Source organism: Tachysurus vachellii, chromosome 8 (genome assembly GCF_030014155.1).
Source record: "Tachysurus vachellii isolate PV-2020 chromosome 8, HZAU_Pvac_v1, whole genome shotgun sequence".
Taxonomy (NCBI): Eukaryota; Metazoa; Chordata; class Actinopteri; order Siluriformes; family Bagridae; genus Tachysurus; species Tachysurus vachellii.
The window spans coordinates 13,868,953-13,888,121 of record NC_083467.1 but is presented as its reverse complement, the minus strand read 5'-3'; the positions used below and the strand labels follow the sequence as shown (position 1 = coordinate 13,888,121).

Here is a 19,169-nt window from a genome sequence, read left to right as displayed (position 1 = left end):
CTCCAGCTGAGAGGATTACGCAACACTCGTTATAATAGAAGGTAAGTGTGACCTGCAAGAATCAGACTGCCATCTCATGTCTCTGTGCATATAAACATGTCCAACCTCTTTCACTTTTAAAATCCAAATTTTGATATGAAAGGAAATATTGCAAAATGCAATGGGGAGGGACATGGACAGACTAAAAACAGAAGCTAATTCAAACTGTTTTAGCAGATGCTTCCTTGGATTCCACACATTTTTCATTGTGCTTTCGTATGCCTGTGCTTTTGGGCTGCTGCATGCCTGAACAATACACCAAGAATTCCCAGATGAAAAATGCCAACAGATGCAGAGTTCCTCTGACCTCAGTGCAACTGCATCCCGAATGGTTGAGTAGGGTCTTGGGACCACATGTCTGTGGCTTGTATATAGCTTGTTTATATAGCCTTGTAAGCTGTATGGGATGTTATGAAACACTTTAAACACCACTATAATTAATTTAATCTAGCTAGGATCTCCTCAACTGGAATTACTACCACTTATATTATTGTGCACATTTGATGGTGTACAGTTAAACAGTTTATTGTACACTAAAGGAAAACATCTTGATAAGAATTTGTCCCCCCAATTTTCCCCTTTTTAACACTCATCTCTCTTTTTTGCAGACATATATTGGTAGTGTGGTGATTTCTATGAACCCCTACAAGGCTCTGCCAATCTACACAGCAGACAAGGTAGAAGAGTACCGCAACAGGAACTTCTATGAACTCAGCCCTCACATGTAAGTCCAGCTTTTTTATGTTCAACCTATTCATATTGTGTAGGACCTGTTCCCAGTGCACGCTTAGAAATAAATGTACCAAGCTGTACTTTTCCATGTTGCAGGGGTGGCACCAGACATCTGGTATATCTTTTGTTCCTTTAGTATGTGTTCTGTACCTGGAATAAGTTCACATGGTATACCTTTAATTAATGGAAGTTCAGTGATATATATACAGAATAAAATGTAATTTGAACCACATATTGTAACTGGTCTTTAAATAAGTACAAACCATTAGGTACCTTGATGTACCATGTCCAAGTGTACCAAGTGTACGGTCACAAGAAAATATTTTTTTGTTATACAAGCAAGTATCATTCTCAGCGCCATCATTGTTGATTAGAAGAAAACATCTGGGCAAAATTACTCAAAGATTTTATTCTTTTGTACTGTTCAGTACTCAAAATGCAAATTGTTCCATAAAATACAATAGCTTTTGTGGATGTTTTACACTTAATTACTTACAAGATCTCTTAATCTATAGATTTTATTACATGTCACAGTCTTGCTTCATCAAAACTTTTTTTTCATCAAATCTTATATGATAAATTCACATGGTTAAACATGGGCAAACCTCTTACTGCTTCCTGTGACCTATGAAACCTGCTGCAGTTGTAGGTGGGGGATGGAATGTTGTTTTCTGCCACACTCCAGCTAATGGCCATCTGTCTCTCTCTGACTGTCAGAAGGGAAAAAAAAGCAGCTTGCTTTGTGCAATTAGCCTCTGCTTTCTATGGAAATCAGCAGATACACACAGGTCCTGTGAAAGACCAGTGGCCCAGTGCCAACAGTGGGATACACAATAAACCCAGCAGGATTTTGGCCTTTAACAACACCTCAGCTGTTGTCTCACTCGCTCACCTCTTCACTTCACTACTTTAACAGATTTGTTAATTTGTTAATAACATTCATAGTTTTCTCTCACCTTCAATTAGAATTATGGTCCGCTTCATGTTCATGTTTTCCCATTTATATTTCCCATTTATTTTGGTGTGCTGAGTTTCTCATTCATCTTCTTTCTGTCTTCTTTATTTGTTCCACTCTCACATTAGACTAAAGTCAGGGTCGATGTTTGCTTCTTTTGTGATCCTTTGCCAAGTCCAGTGCTGATACAAAACAGCTGTTTCATCCATCATGCATGAGAAGCAGATCTCTTAGAGGGTTATGGAAATGTAACCATAAGCTGCAAAGCCTGTAAATGGGCCATAAACCTGTTCATTATCAGCAGTTCAGCAAAGTAAAGATTACATGGACCTAAATTAGTTTGTGTAGTTTCTGTCATGTTTTTTCTTTTACAATTTCATTTCATTAGTCATACACAAAGATTAAATCAATTACATTGTGTCAGGTTACTTAAAAATTAACAAAAATTCACAGTCAGTGTAATAGCCATAGACGAAATAAAACTGTTACATATATTTTTATTAGTATTTGATAGAGTACAATTGAATTTTATCACGTTTGTTTGTTCTGACCTTACTGTACTACCTGCAGAGGTTTTTTTCTTTTGTGCTGACAAAGGCTTGAGATGTATTTATAGTCAACATACCATCAGCAATCGCAGAGTGTAAGCAAAAACTCTGTATGTGCTCAGTACATTCAACACAGTGTCATGAAGATGGTTGTATTAGCTTTAGTTCCTGATCTCATCCTGAAATTCTAGGAAATCCAGAATTAGTTTTTGTTTAGCTGTAATCTAAAGGCTGGGTAATGCTCCAGTCAGTGCAGGCTCACACCCTCACCTATGCCTTGTCCCACCCCTATCACCCCACCCCTTTGTTTGATTAATAAACTGGAAATAGCTAAATTGCCTACAGTACTGATAAACATTAAAGGCTTTTGGGTGGTTCTCAGACGCACTTTTGACAAAGCATAAACCAGCCTTAAGAACTCTCGTGCTTTAAGAACAGCTCATTAGTCTGGAACATAGCTTTAGTAAATTCTAGGTGTGAGAGCACATGCCCTTGTAGTACATAATTGGCCTTGAATAAGATCCTTTATTTAAATATTGTAAATGCCCCATACAATTTATCTGATCTGAATCCTCCAGTCAGGTACCTGGGTTGTGACATTTTCCTGGTTTTCTGGTAACCTCACATATATCTCCTGTATAACGAATATACTGTCCAAGCATGCAGATTACTTATAGTGCTAATAAACTGGATTGTCAACATGACCGCCCACCATTCGAGCATTACTGTGTCAACACCATGCTTTTGACTTCGGTAAAGTTTTCATTTGTGCCAAGCAGCGTGAAAGCTTAAAAAATCTTACAGCAATAGCTACAGCTTGTATAAGAGCCCTGATGTGGGTCATATCCTGCCAATTCATCCAAAAGATGCTTTTAGGTCATATAGTATCTGCAAGACGAGAAAATCTTTACATTTAGTCGGCTATTGATTTAACTGGGCTCTCTGTGCTCTACCAAAGTGAACTGTTTATTTTACCACACTGCCGCTTACAAAGGTCACTCCTGGAGTAAAACAGATTATATGATAGACAAACATTTACCTGGCTTAGTGAAATCTCTGCTTAGCGCTGAGGGACAAATGTTTCAAGAATCTGTCCATGGTCACATAATGAATTCTGTATGGGTTCATTTTAAATATGTTTATTAGATTTGTCTGTGGAAGTCTTATGTAATCTCAGCCGATATTAACTGCTTTCTTTGGTTTTAATAGGCTGGAAATGTCCCTTATTACTTTCTGCTTTTTCTGCCAGTTTATCTATGGAGCAATAATAAAAGTTTCCTAATTATATCGTCACTAAAGGAAATTCCAAACTTGATATGTGTCATACCATCTTTTCTTTACTGGAGTGAGGAGAACCCAGTCATGTTTATTTTAAAGGGGCTAAGATATACCCGTCAACTTCTGTTTAATGAATATTACATGAAATTGTGTTGGCCTTGCTAGTAAATAGGGAGTAGTACATTTACACAATTAAGCTAGTAATTAAAAGAAAAGAAAGGAAAAAACTCTTAAATTAAACCTGTGTTAGTTTAAGACCTCTTATATCACCTCCACTGCTGAACAAGTGGATCTCTGGGGTGTTTAAAGTCAAATGTTGTCACATAGCAACATACCGGAGGAGCTGCATTGTTTCTGTAAGCACAGAATCACTCAGAAGGCATGTGATGTCAAGGTAGTTATAACACTCCTAATTTTTAAGAGCATTTACATAATGAAGGGAGTAGTGTGGTCTGTTTTTCCTGGTGACACCTAAAGGTGGCTTCATTACATGTTGATCATAAACACCCTCCCTTTATAGAAGTCCACTTACACTGCTCCTAGACAGAGGTTGTTAGTGCATATTGTCAATGTATTGGATTAGAGCCTTGGCCACAGTGTAGGATCTACACATCTAATAGGATGTATTATTGTTCATACTGAACATTTTACAGAGTGAAAATAAATAGTGAGACCTAAATCTATAGCTTTTTTTTTAATATTATAAAACTAGAAATTGTTTGAAATTGATTTTGAAATTGATGACCTAGAATGAGGAATTAGAGATTTTGGGATCCATGGCGGGTGAACTTGCCACAGAGTTTAAATTTCCAAAGCCCTCAGTCTATGCTGCTCATCCTGAATGGTCTGGGAAGAGACACACTGAATTGCTGACTCTGGGGAATTACTGGGTTTTTGTGGTCATGCTACTGTGGTGAGGCAATTTCAGCTGAGTCTGAATACATTTGTGTTTTTTCTCATTCATTGCTGAAACAGGCAGGACCAACAATGGTGAATACCATTTACCCCTTAGCATGCTTGGCCTTATATCAAAAAGCACCAAGAGTAGCTTTTTCTTGTTCAGTTAGGAATGACAGAAACCTGTGAAATTGGTGTGTAAATATATTGAGTAATTATTTCCCGACTGAGGATGCTGGTGTGATGTCACGTGGTCAGCACATTGAGCTTTTAAAGTTTACTGAACACAGCACCTTGTCGTTTAGACTGTTTTCAGGAATTAAATCTTCTATACTATATGTTAGGACCTGGGAAGCATGACAGTTGTTCTGCTATGCCAAAGAATCTTGAAACAATGAATTTCTACTAGAAGGAAATTTGCTGTTTGAAGACTGGATTGTGAACACATGAGGCCAAGAAAGTAAAATTTGAAAGTCACAATATTCATGCCAACTTGCAACAATGTTTACCAAACCTTAGTTACAGCCATAATTCATTATTTTTTACCAGTGTTATAGTTGTAGCTGTAGGATATTTTTGGATATTAAGTCCGATGTGAATGGGGGTCATGGTGGCTTAGTGGTTAGCACATTCGCCTCACACCTCCAGGGTCGGGGTTCGATTCCCGCCTCCACCTTGTGTGTGTGGAGTTTGCATGTTCTCCCCGTGCCTCGGGGGTTTCCTCCGGGTACTCCGGTTTCCTCCCTCGGTCCAAAGACATGCATGGTAGGTTGATTGGCATCTCTGGAAAATTGTCCCTAGTGTGTGATTGCGTGAGTGAATGAGAGTGTGTGTGTGCCCTGCGATGGGTTGGCACTCCGTCCAGGGTGTATCCTGCCTTGATGCCCGATGACGCCTGAGATAGGCACAAGCTCCCCGTGACCCGAGGTAGTTCGGATAAGCGGTAGAAGATGAATGAATGAATGAAGTCCGATGTAAATATGTACTGCAATGCCTGAATGTAGAGATGAATGGTATACTGGTAATGGACATATCAGTCATCATTAGGAGATGTTTATGATAGCAGTAACATTACACCGGTGTATCACGAATATGTTGAAAAAATGCTGACAGCTTTAGATTTTACAATTAAATGTCAGAGGAAAGTTGTCATCAAATCTGTAAACAAGTAGTGGATCACTGTGTTCAACTGAATGAACAAATTCTTAACTAAACAACAGATAAACAATTTCATTATATTTGAATCTCATATGGGGGCACAGTGGCTTAGTGGTTAGCACATTCGCCTCACACCTCCAGGGTTGGGGGTTCGATTCCCACCTCCGCCTTGTGTGTGTGGAGTTTGCATGTTCTCCCCGTGCCTCGGGGGTTTCCTCCGGGTACTCCGGTTTCCTCCCCCGGTCCAAAGACATGCATGGTAGGTTGATTGGCATCTCTGGAAAATTGTCCATAGTGTGTGATTGTGTGAGTGAATGAGAGTGTGTGCCCTGCGATGGGTTGGCACTCCGTCCAGGGTGTATCCTGCCTTGATGCCCGATGATGCCTGAGATAGGCACAAGCTCCCCGTGACCCGAGGTAGTTCGGATAAGCGGTAGAAGATGAATGATGAATGAATGAATCTGAATATTTGAATCAGTATTCACTAGTCAGAGGCTAGAAGACATCATCTGTTTGTATCATCTATCATCTATTGAGTTTAGCCACAGTCACAAAAGTCATGCCTAGCACAACACACAGTTGGTGCAGATGCCCTGTTATGTAGAATTTCTGTTGAAGTGACAGCCAGCATATATAATGATACCAGTGAAAGTAGGGTTTAGGGTCAGAGACAGAAACCCACTAGCTGTAACCAGGAATGTTGTCAGATATTCTGTATATACCCACCCTACAGTTCATTATTTAACAATCCATTTTAATGTTTCTATTTAGCATGAAGTCCTAATATGAAACATCATAAAATCTATTAAAAAAATATATATATTGTTTTTAGAAATTTTGTGTTTATTCATTTTTAGCTAAAGGACGTACAGATTCCAGGAATTTATTGTTTGCTGTAATGTTCTTTTCTATTATCTTTTCTGTTGTAACTTATCTATTGTTTTTTTCTTGTGCTGGTGTCCCTGAACTCTATCTTTATTTTATCTCTTACAAATAAAATAGAGTGGTGGTGTCTGAGCAGACACATTATGAAACTGTGTCTCATTCCTAATGTTCATCTGCAATCATGAACCTCCCTCTTTGTCCCACTGGGTTTAGATGTGTCTTAGGGGCCAAGGCACACCTGCTACTCCATAAAGCCTGGTCTACAGAGAATACATAGAAACTGCAGCTGGCCTCCTGAGCTATTAGGACCAATTGTGTCTGCTCACAGAAGAGCTTTAACTGTGGCCAGTCTTTAACTATGTCTATATCCATGATGTCATTTTGCCCCAAAACAGGCTTTTACACTTATTAAACATTTACATTCATTTTCCAGTCAAATCCACCAAGCTTGAATATTGGAATAAATTAGAATGAGAGATAGAGAGAGAGAGAGTTATGATATGCAGATTTGAAGTCCTGACTCAGGTGCTTGGTTCTCCTTGGACGACATGCCCAGATTGTGCTGGAAAGGGGCAGGTCTCTGGGGTAGTATTATATTACCGTCTTTATAATAAGGTAATGGGACCCGGGAGCACTCTCAGCTTCTGTCTCCCTAGTATGCCGATATCAAGCATCACTAGGGCTTTGTGTATGTGGAGAACACACCCTGCTGATGGACTAGACAGTCCCACATAAATGGCAGCCTTGGGGGATTAAAACCCTCACAACCTGGGTCTTTTTCATGAAGCTTTTGGCTCATCTTTTCTGTGGATCTAATCTCTGTATCAGTGTTTTGTGTAGAAAATCCATATTAAGTAGCTCAAATTGTCAATGTAAACAACATGATATGAAATATAATGCAGATTGCCAGTTTACAGACACCAATAATATGAACATTTCACTTTTTTTCATGCTGCCACATCAGTAGAAGTCATGTTCAGCAGATCAAAAGGCAGACCCTTGAAGTCAGGCATTAAACAGTTACTGCCTCCCATCTAGACGTTTAGTCTCTTTGAACCATGTGCGGCAAAGCTGGCAGCACATGCTCTTCTGTCTAAGGAAAAATAAGCACCGAACACCTGGGGATTTTTAGACCATGGTTGGCTGTGCTCTACCTCCTCCTCTCTATGTATGTTCCACATTCAGCCAGGCCATACTTGTCATTCATTCCGAGATAAACGATTTGATGTAGACTACTACTATTGGCAGTTTGATTATTTTCATTATTGTTTTTTTTTTTATTACTTTTTTACTGTTCATATTTCAGTTAAAGGTTTATGGGTTTAGAGACAAGTATGCCTCTAATGTCAACTTGAATCTAATGAATAATTTGGTCCTGTAAGTGCAAATAACAGAAATGTATAAGCTCTATGGCTGTAGTAAATAGGTAAAATATTTTTGTATCCATTTTAATGAAATGTCCATTATTTAAGCAGTTTAGATGATTAAGAAGATTCTGCCTCTGTAATGTTAAGGAAGTATGTTACTGTACTGCACAATATTCAGTGTAGGTTAAAGGCGTGGTCTTTAATTATGGGTCAGAGAGCAGTCCTGGACGACTTTGAGAGGAAGTGTGTGTGTGTGTGGATAAGAAAACTTAGTATTTGACTTGGTTCCTGACTGCCACATCTCACATGGAAGTGTTACACAGACAAGCTGCTAAGCTGCTGCCTCTCCAGGCCCAAAAGATATAACTGAGCCTTAGATGGCTTTACTTACCCTCTTACGTAATGGTTTAAAATAAGGTCTAATTGAAACCTTCTCACTATGATATTGCAAGAAGCACTATTTGTTGTTGTTCCATGTATGTTCCGGTGTGTTGGTCTTTCCTCTACCTTCTTGCTTGCATATTGGTGGCAAAACTCTTAACAATTACATCACGTGTCTCTAGGCTACAATCTATGCTCTGATGAGCAAATAGTTATTAGCTGAGATTATACTGCTGCCTACTGGGCAAAGGTCAAAGATTCTTGGAGTAACACCACTTATGCTGCTTTATGTGATAAATTAGACTCAGCCATAGTGTCATGTAGTACTGATCTTCTGCCTGTGAAAGTTGGCCAGAGGCAGCTGAGGCAATAAGGAAATGCACTCTTTCTATCATCTGTTTGTTTACACAATTTGTATAGTTGTTTGCTTTCCCAGAATCTCTTGATCCAGCAGGATTTTATTGGCTAGATTCTTCCTGTAAATGGCTGCAGACTCGAACCGGTTTGGCATTTCTACTTTGCTTTAATGCACTGACAAATTGTGCTTGTTATTTTTGTACGATACCTGGGCACAGAAAACCCCACTCTTTATGCTGTCCCTGAATTGCAATTGTTTGATAAAAATGGTAAATTGCCATTCAAGTAGTTAACTCATGAAGCAGTGTGTCATCTCAGAAATCAGTGTTTCGAGCAGGCGGATGAGAGGTGATCTCTGGACCTTGAGCGTTGACAGATTGTACTTTCAGCCCACTAGATAACTCCCTTTACAGAATGGCCACCCACCCTTCACTTCTCCAGCACATTAAATACAAAATAAACTGTTCTTTCCATATCACCCAGTCTATAGTTTGACCTAAATATGCTGAAAGGCTAACAGCATGAGGAACACTGGCCTGGACTCCATGCGTTGTAAGTCCCAGGAGAACCAGTTGGAGAACGGCTCAGAGAGCAACTGGAAAGTACCCACTCTTTGTTGCAAGATTTCTAGGAAAACTTACTCATATTAGTATAGTTATTCATTTATTTCCCACAAGCATTGCCATTTAATAAAAATGCTACCAATTTTAGAAACAAATGTAGAAATTTGCAGATGTGGCAACAAAACTCAGTTTGTTATCAGATTTTTACATCCCAGTTTGGATTTATGATTGTTCACATGCTTGTATGTCTTGAAGATGAGCTTGACCTGTGTTGGTTTTTTTCCATTGCTTACATTCCTGTCCATTGACTTCCCTGGTATCTCAGGGTTTTATTACTGACCTAACTTAGTACTTCAGAATAGCAATGAGGCCTATTAGAAATGATAAACAAACCTTTCTAGCAACATTTTTATGCATTTGTCTGCTTTATTAGTTAGTACTTCTCAGCCCTGTTTATTTTTATTTTTTATTATTATTTTAGAGTGCCCCTGTATTATTTATTTATTGCCAGGCAAAGGCAGTGGTGACCCAGTCCCAGTATGGTGACCTGCTTCACTCCCTCACTTCCTGCTGGGGGGGTTGGATAAACAAGGTTTGCTGCACATAGTTTGGCCTTCCTGCAGCCCCTTTGAATGAGCTACAATAGCTCCAACTGTAGTCTAGCAGAGACTGGTCACATGCCCATCAGCACTGTATCCAAAAAGGTTAAATTTGGGTCATGCCTCCCACAGAGAGAGATGTCAAGTGATGTACTATTTTTAGCCTTTTTCTCTATATACAGTATATTTGTGTGTGCGTGCGTGCGTGTGCGTGCGTATGTGCGTGCGTATGTGTGCGTGTGAGTGCGTGTGTGTGTGTGTCTGTTCATCATTTAGTGACTTTTTTCCATTTACATCTCTAAGGCAGTCTAAGCAGAATTTTAGAAAGGATGTTCTCACTGTGGGGCATCAGGGCACTAGAACACAAAAAAGATTGTCCCTTTGAGCTCCAAAGACACTCTATATACTTGAGTAGTGTGCTCTGGTTAGATAAAAAAAAGTCTCTAATGTTAGAATGAAAGACACTGTGTTTACTTAGTGCTTCCTTTTTCCTTCTCCATTCTTACCTACACAGCCTAAAGGAGCAGTCTTTTGGCATATGTGGCTGTTTTTTTTTTTTGTGTGTGTGTTGATGTAACTAAAACTTTTACATCTATTTTTCTAAACCTGCTTTGTAGGAGAAATCAGTATCTTCTTAGACCAGTATCTTATCACTCTGGATAAATGCATCTGTCAAATGCTATAAATGTAGACACTGATGCTTTGCACCAGACAGAGTAGGCTGACCAGCCCTCTCTACTTAGAGTGGTACGTTCGTGTTGCTTTAGTAAAACTGTTATCCTAAGCCGACACACTCCTACCTCTTTAATTTGGGTGGTGTATGTGGCCAGCTGTCACTAAGTACATGGTAGTAATAGTGAGTCTGATTCAGGATCAGCTGGCCAACTCCACATAGCCAGATTGCCCAGTTTGTAGTTCTCCAACTCCTGTCTTAGTCAGGAAAGATGACTCAGAGTAGACAGGGGAATACTATATCCATCCAGAGTGTAGAGGCTACAAAAAGCCTTCTTCACGCTTTCCTCTTCCTGATCTCCTGTGTGTGCACAGGATGGCTGTATGTGTTTGGAACTAGGGGCTTTCCTCAAGTATGTCTCATGTGCTGCTATTGTTTTAAGTGTAAAACATGTAAGCTATGGTGCACATACATACTGTCTGGAAATAAGCATCCTGTATGCCAGCCATGAAAATAAATAGTCTGCTAAATGGTTCAAAACATTGTGGTGTTTTATAATGCCTTATTAGAAGTAATTAAATGAGGTGGCTGTTTGCTACATGAAGCAGAATATCCAAAAGTTTACATATACAAATTAGACACACTGTTCCTCCAAACATTGTGTAAACTGCTTCACGCTTCAGTACAAAACCACTGACTGATTTGCAGACACCTGGTTGATTACAGTTGTGTTTTGAACCCTTTTGCACATTGTCTGCTGTAAAAGACAACAATCCCACTCTGGCCTGGTCTTCTCAGAAGGAACACCTCCACTTCCCTTGTAGCTTATTCAACGCAAGATATGGAAGTACTCCAGAGTGCAGAATGTGGGCATTGTGTATCGCAATTCCACTCCATCAGTCTTGTGGATTTACTTCATCACCAAACATTTAAATGCATTACAAAGCATTTTTTGTAATATAAGAATGTTTTTGCATGTGATCACTATTTTTGAGTCTTCTCCTTGCTTTCACATCCTGTAGTGGTGGGAAAGCCTTCATCAATGTTGTCTCTGTCAGGTTCTTAGACCCTAAGATTCATGCCCAGCTGATGTGGTTGTCCTCTGCTATTACAATAGAGGGAAGGAAACAAAAGCCAAGACTGTAGAGGAAGGATCTATGAGTTCCTTCTTTTATATTACATCTACATTTTGTCCATATTAAGATGCTATTTTTAGATTCCCTGTGTGATAGGAGTGATGGGAGGAAATTATGGATGTGGCTGGAAATTCATGTTTCATGTAGATCTTAAATACAAATGTGTACAGCATTCATTCATTAATTTTCCTTCAGCTTATCCTGGTGGTGCGTGGCAATAGACTAAGGAGGTCAGAGAAGACTTCAAATTCTCCCTATTCTGGGGATCCCAAGATGTTCTAAAACCTAAGACAACTGGGTCTTCTTTTGATTTTCTGTCCAGTGAGACATGGCCAACACACATTGCACCTGATCCTCACTCTTCATTTTGCGAATCAAAAATACTCCATATTATAGTTTCAACCAGCTTACTGGATCCAGACCTGACTGTGGTGTCTGAAGGACTTTAGGATCTCTATTTGTCTCTGATCTTCCCCTTAGATCTACCGTGCTGGGTGCATTACGCTACTGTGTGGCTGTGTTGTATTATTCTACATTAATTTACTTTTTTTAAACCATTTCTGGTTTCAGATGAGTGGGTGATTTTCCTAAAACTTTCTCATATTAGTATAGTTAAAAAAAGAATATTGACACTACGTTAAGGTTCATTACTTTATTCTTCATCTGAATCTTGGGTGATTCTGCTTCCCTCCCAACACCACCTTCTCAAGGATACCAGTGGAAGGACATGCTATTTTCAACATTGAATTATTTTGTGGCTTTTGGCCTCAACCTTGCCACAAGGAAACTGAAATTACAGGTCATTCTCCTGCAAACTGGTGCTGGTGGGTGTGCCAGGCACCTCCCCATCCTTCACACAAATCCTCTTTCAGCCTCTGGTCAGATGTGGAGGCCTCGGGGTACGGCCTTTAGCAACTGCCTACTTTGATGTTCTCAGATGTTGCTTTTGATTTCCTTTTGGTAGCATAATATCTAAGAATATAAATTCAGGCACACCCTTTCAGAGATGATTATATATTTACTTATTTCTCTTATGCAACTTTTTGACAGATCTGTTATATCTCCCCACCCTTTTGTTTGGAGTTAGTGACTAGACACACCACTGAAAGCCCCCAGTATGCATCTGTCACCAGGGTGACTCTTTTCGTGTTCAGATTTAATGCTTTCATATTAATCATGATAAGCCAGAGTCACAGGTTTTTTGGCCTCTTGCTGTTGTCCTGCTTATCCATTGACGGCTAGGGTAATTCTGCTATTGTACTCTTTTGTATGGCTTATGTTGTGCTTTCACAGTTACCCACAAAGCACAAACATCTGTTCCCTAGACTCTGCACATTTCTTTCATGATGTAATGCCCAATGTCCTTCTGTCACCCCCTCTCTTTCTCTTGTATTGTGCCTTCATATGTGCCAAGCCTCCACCCATTTCAGTTGCCATTTCCAGTTTTTGGCTTTTTTTTGTTGTATAGAGCATGGGTGGATATCTATTTGCAGTTAAGTTCCCTTGAACTGTCACTCCAAGGTTTTGCTTTGAGCAGCACGATACTGTAATGGTGATAATGGATCACAATAATGGAATGATTAATGATGAGATGTAACAGATTTATATGAATATTTTTTTGGTTATGTACGTGTTTACAGGGATTCCAGGATGCGTGAAAAATAATAGAAATGAGCCAAATTATATTATTTAATTATAGGATGTAATTTTAGGATGTGGCAAACCTTCACATACAGACAAGGGGTTTATTTGATTCTTGGTGGTGTAAAGTATAAAAATAAACTAGTAGATGGAGTGAGATCTGATTGGAGAAGTTGCATTAAAAAAGCCCTTTCTGAAAGCAACTCACAAACTGCAGTGCCTAAACTTCACAAGTCATCAAAACCGGAGGAATTATGTGTTGTGGTCAGATGAGACCAGAACTGAGCTCTTTGGGCAGACCTGCAATTGCCATTGAAAGAATTGGGACTGCATGCAGAGTCAAGCAGCCACACCCACTGTAAAATAAGGTAGTGGCTTAATGATACTTTGGACTTCGATTTATGTTGTTGTTGTTGTTTGTTGTTGGTGGTGGTGGTGGTGGTGTTGGTGTTGTGGATTTTGGGCCCTGAACCGCTCAGATTTATAGAGGATGGTCTAGATGAGTAATTGAAATGTTTTGCATGGAGGACTGTTTAAATACAAATGTCTCCAATCTTGTCAAGTGTTACAGGAAAGGTTCGTTTTCATCTTGTCTGTAATAATTTTTACATAATTTTTACTTTTTCATGTGATATGGATGGCAGTAATTCTGGAGGTGAATATGTGAATATAGGATATATATTCCAAACAGAATTCCCTGCAGACTTGAGTCTCATGTGTTTCTAAATGTTTTACAGAAGGGGAAACTACATGCAACATTTCCCTCACAATCAGAGCTATTATTAGTGGTGGTTCTGGAACATTCCTGCGTAATGATTGTAGAAAAGTACAGACAGAGGGAAAACTAGGAGACTGAGCGAGTTAGCTGCCTGGCTGAGTAGATTAAAGTTCTGTGGCATAATGCAAGTCGAATAAAATGAGATCGGCACAAAATGAGAGTTGTTTGAGTCAGACTGTGATAGTTCAGCATACGTCATCAGGCGTTTGCTCTCTCCATTACTTCAGAACTCCTCTCTGCGGGTGGCATTTTCTTTGTACAGTTACAGGCAAATCGATCACAATCCTCTCACTGTTGTGCAGCCTCCTCACTACATTACAATACCACTCATTTTTCTGTTCATTCCACCTCTGGAACGTCAAAACATTTTGAGAACTCAAGACACAAAATTGTATAGTGAATTATACGTTTGTTAGATTTACAAGTTCATAATCATCAAGTTGCCAAGGTTTTTTGTGTGAGTATGTGAGAACTTCATAATGTATATTAGCCAAGATAAAACCAGCAGTAAAGGAGAATGCCATCTTTTGATCCAACACATTGCTTGACTGTTATGCAGATGCAAGCTAAATCTGTCCAGGATTGCAATGTGCTGTTGTTTAGCTGACATATGGTGTGCACAAGCACTCCTAAGCATGCATTTCCTCTCCTCTCACACATAAGGAACATTGATGAAGAAAGCATTGGGAACCATGGTCCTGGAGAAATGTTGTCTCATTTCCATATGTACTGCAACGGCAAAATATGGTTGAAAATGACAAAAAAAAATGCGACTTGATAATACTGATTATGTTGGCTTTGTAGAAGCCAACATTCTGTTTTCCTATTTAAGCTTAGACAAAAATATATAAGGAGGAACTCCTCCTAGGGCTTTCTAGCCACATGAACCAAATTCGGATATGTTGTAGACACTGGTCTGAAGTTTGTTGCTATTACTTTTCTAAGCGATCCGAGTACCGGTACTTCCGGTACCGGGTCTCAAAGTGGCCTTTTTTCTACACTAAACTCAAAGTGGCCTTTATCTACACTAAACTTGGCCAGCTCCTTTAGGGTGATACTATGAACAAAATTTTAAATTGGTGTACCGACTGGCCTTTCGGTTGTCCCACCCCCAAAATATGCAAAATCAAAAAACTTTTTACAACATGGACATGTGACATATCAAAACACTCAGAACAATGAGGGGAATTTCCTCACGGGTATTCTGATGACATCATGTGATGTCACGTGAAAACAAAAAACATTAGCACAACATGGGCATGTGACATATCAAAACACTCAGCCCAAGGAGGGGAATCGCGTCACCGGTTTTCAGATGACGTCACATGCTCGTCTACACTTGCCTCCAAATGTTTTGGAACCCTAGCGCTACACTAGATTTCACAAGTTTTATGTCCCCTTGCCTCCAAATGTAACACTGACCCTTATGTCCACTTGCCTCCAAAAAGCACCCACCTTTGTGAATACTTGCCTCGCCAAAGCCAAAATCAAAGTTTGTTGTGACAAACTTTATAAATCTAGTTTAAAGTTGGAGTCGTCAAATGAGTGCATGTGTTTCAGAATACAGTTTAGTACAAACACAAATTAAACTTTGCAAATTTATGACTATAGAATTTGTTAACTCTAATTATCCTGTATTTATATTTTGTCTTCCAGTTATGCTTTGGCAGATGAAGCATATCGGTCTCTACGGGATCAAGATAAGGACCAGTGCATCCTCATAACTGGAGAAAGTGGTGCAGGAAAGACTGGTAAGGTTGATACGAGCCCTGTTAAACTGAATATGCTTCATTTTTTTTATTTACCATACCTGATCCTTTGCATATCAAGAGGTATGTTTTCAAAAGGTGACACTCACTGAATTTTTAATTAGATTGTAAAGAAACTTTAAAGGAACTGTGCTGGTGTTGCAATAGAGTTGAATATATAAAGAGCAACGGAGTTGCTTTAAAGACTAAAATTTTCTTCTACATAGCATGCTGGGATTTTGTGTAAACCTCCCTTGAAAAAGAACAATTATATAGTCATATTATTTGTGCTTTTTATTTGTATGTAATGAATTTCTCATCTGTAGTCTTGGAGTCAGATAAAGAATCGTAAATGTTTGCCAGGTGTCGTCCAGCATCACCCAGGAAAAGTTATGATTTCTTCATTGGTTTGTCTCCATCTAATATTCACACATGGTGGCCATCTTACACTCTCCTAAAAGCCAGGGCTTGTGTGTTTGTTTGTGTTTACAGTTCATAATTATTCATTAGTTATAAATGACCTCAAAAACTTCCTCATTTGTTTTTATAAACTAATGACCGTTCTGCTGGAATATGGAATCTTCCTACTCTGTCTTTGAATTTAGTGTGTTTGTTGGACCACAGTGAGATGATTTGGGAGGCCATGTGATGTAGCAGTCTGCCAGGTCCGGGGCACGGCTTTAAAGAGCGGATGAGGTTATGCTGAGGTCTTCTCTCAGTGTGAAAATGCTCCATTTTAGCCTGTCACTCCAACGCTGGCTCGGCTGAGTTGTGCTTAGGCTTGCTAGAGAGCCGCAGAGAATGATGTCAGCATTTACAACTCTTTTTCCCTGATCGCGATTCATTATTAAGTATAACCAAGAATTTTGCTACAAAATCCACTGTAAAATCTTTTCATCATGATTTACTGTTTTGCACATAAAGGGAAGTTCAAATGACATGCTCTATTAGCATTTACATTTATTGAGTTTAAAATATATAATTTTATTCCATTCATCACAACTGCTTGGTTTAGTTGGAGAAGGCAGTCCAGTGACAAGTTATTTTGGGATTTGTGTGATCGCTTTATCATTTGGGGTTTTTAAAGGATGATGAAAGTGTTTGGTTATATAGGTCATAAAAGTAATGTTTTTATAAGTGCACCTGATTATCCAAATCTGTTCCACTATTAATTCAGTTGTAGAGTTCTTGTTTTCAAGTTTGGTCAGTTTGCTTCATCTATCAGGGCATATAACAGTTGCATGTTGTGTTTGTTTTTTACAATTCTGTACAATTTAAATTTTATCGAAACAATCATTTTTTAAGACAGGGTGTTTATGATGAACAGAAAAACAGAAACATGTCTGTATGTATAATAAGTATGATGAATCCAATGATGGAGACTTAAGTACTTCTGTACGTCGCTCTGGATAAGGGCGTCTGCTAAATGCTGTAAATGTAGTAAAATATTACGATTTGGAAGAAGGAAAGTTACTCAGAACTATGTATGCAGCATGATTTTTTGCGCACACAAATGCTGAGAAAAAGCCTTACTCCGGTGCCAAGTCTAGTTTCTGGTTAATTTTTGCTCTTTTGTGTGTGTCTTGCTGTATTGAACACAAAGTTATACTAACACCGCTAAAAGTTAGCTGCTAGACAGTAAATGATATGATCTTTATTCTCAAATGACTTTGCATACTTATTCTTAAAATTCACCAGACAGTAGCCTATAGCATAGCCAAGAAATTACTTCATTTTGTTTAAGGCTATGTCTATTAATGTCTTCCTGCGCCACCAAAATCAAATCTCACAAGCTGCTGCTGGACATGCATCTGGTCTGTCACTCTGTGCATTGTAAAACATATTAAATTAATTTGTATGATGCACTTTTATTTTTTATAGGTGAAAAGTGTGCTCTGAATGGTTAGTTAGTTTATATTATGAATGCTTTAGCAATGGGTATAGATCAGTGATGGAAACACTATAGTAATACTTCATTGCTTAGAATTCATTTATTGATTTATATCAACTAAATCATCACATATTTTTTATGTTTCCATGCACATAATATGACTTGATACATCATTGTCCACTATACTGTTTACTTTAAATGTTGTTTCATATAAGTCTGAAGTCTTTTCTTTTCTGTTTTTGATTTTTCTTCCAATATTTAGGTTTCAGTTATTTTCTCCACATAAAACTTACTTAATGTATTTTTGCTAGTAATAAAAAAAAAAAACATACTAAATCTAAATCCACATGGAAAAATCAGCATTAACAACCAATAAACCTAGAATGCTTTTCATCTCTCTTCATGTCCAAGAAGATTCTCATGCTAGGACCTTTTACAATAAGTCTGTCCTAAGCTCAAGAATGACATAATATAAACATGGAAGAGTAATTTACATTACATCCTGGATTAATTACATGAGAGGCTTTTGTTGAACACTGGGTCTGCAATTTGGCCTTGTACCACTTTACTGACTGTCGTTTCTTTAGTATGATATTAAATGTGGGCTAAATGGGATTAATGTGCTGTGTGTTAGAGGAGGATGTCTACATGTCTGCAGTGGATCAGGGTTGGGTTCGAAAGCTGAGCTGACTGTAATGATGTAAGGGGGATTTCAGGGTGCGGTCTTGTCTCATCTGGAAGAGTATGACCTCTGACCTTTTCTCAATGTACTATGTGCTCCAGAGGCCAGTAAACTGGTGATGTCATATGTGGCTGCGGTGTGTGGGAAGGGCCAGGAGGTGAACAAGGTGAAGGAGCAACTGCTGCAATCCAATCCTGTACTAGAGGGTATGTGTAAAGCTCTTATATCTTCATCACATCATCTTCATCTTTATCTGTGGCACATCATATCATTTAATTGAATTTCCCATACTGAACTAAATATAAAACTAAAAACCAGTTTAAAAGACCACAGTATATGCTATGGTGTATTTAAGCCATGGTTTTAATGGACAATACTACAGCATGATAGTACAGAAAGTGACGACGAGCTTAACATAATGTTTCATTATTAGTTAATATTAGTTATTTTAATTAATACAATCTATAATTAATATTAAGAGAATTAACCTTCTGGATTTATTTGAGTTTATTAACTGTTATAATCCTGACCACTCAAAAGTGACCATGGGCAAAAAACATCTGTCATCCTCTAGCACCAGTAATCGGTATCAGGTGTAGAATAGATATTTAATATTCACACAAATGTAAAACGTTTTCTACAAGGTTCACATTTGTATTCCATAGGGTTCCACAAACGCAGGCTATATAGATCACAAAATATGAATTTTCCTGTTGCATCTTCTACTGAAATCGTATTAGTTCAAATGGGTCTGAATCTCAACTCTAACCAAGCAGTTAGTTTAAAACCACTCCTAATGCTCTTAACATGTTTGGAAATGGGGGTGCTAAGATGTTCTCTCCCCATATTTCTTAGCATTGC

General features: G+C 38.6%; 1 protein-coding gene across 3 annotated transcripts in view; it reads left to right on the top strand.

Annotated features, from left to right (window-relative positions):
* Positions 1-19,169, top strand: part of myo1b (myosin IB) — a 50,588-nt gene that overhangs the window by 9,050 nt on the left and 22,369 nt on the right. For all 3 annotated transcript variants that reach the window (XM_060876390.1, XM_060876388.1, XM_060876389.1), the window contains exons 3-5: positions 648-763; positions 15,644-15,738; positions 18,410-18,514. In XM_060876390.1, coding sequence (XP_060732373.1) covers positions 648-763; positions 15,644-15,738; positions 18,410-18,514 — 316 coding nt within the window. The remainder of the gene's footprint in view (positions 1-647; positions 764-15,643; positions 15,739-18,409; positions 18,515-19,169) is intronic.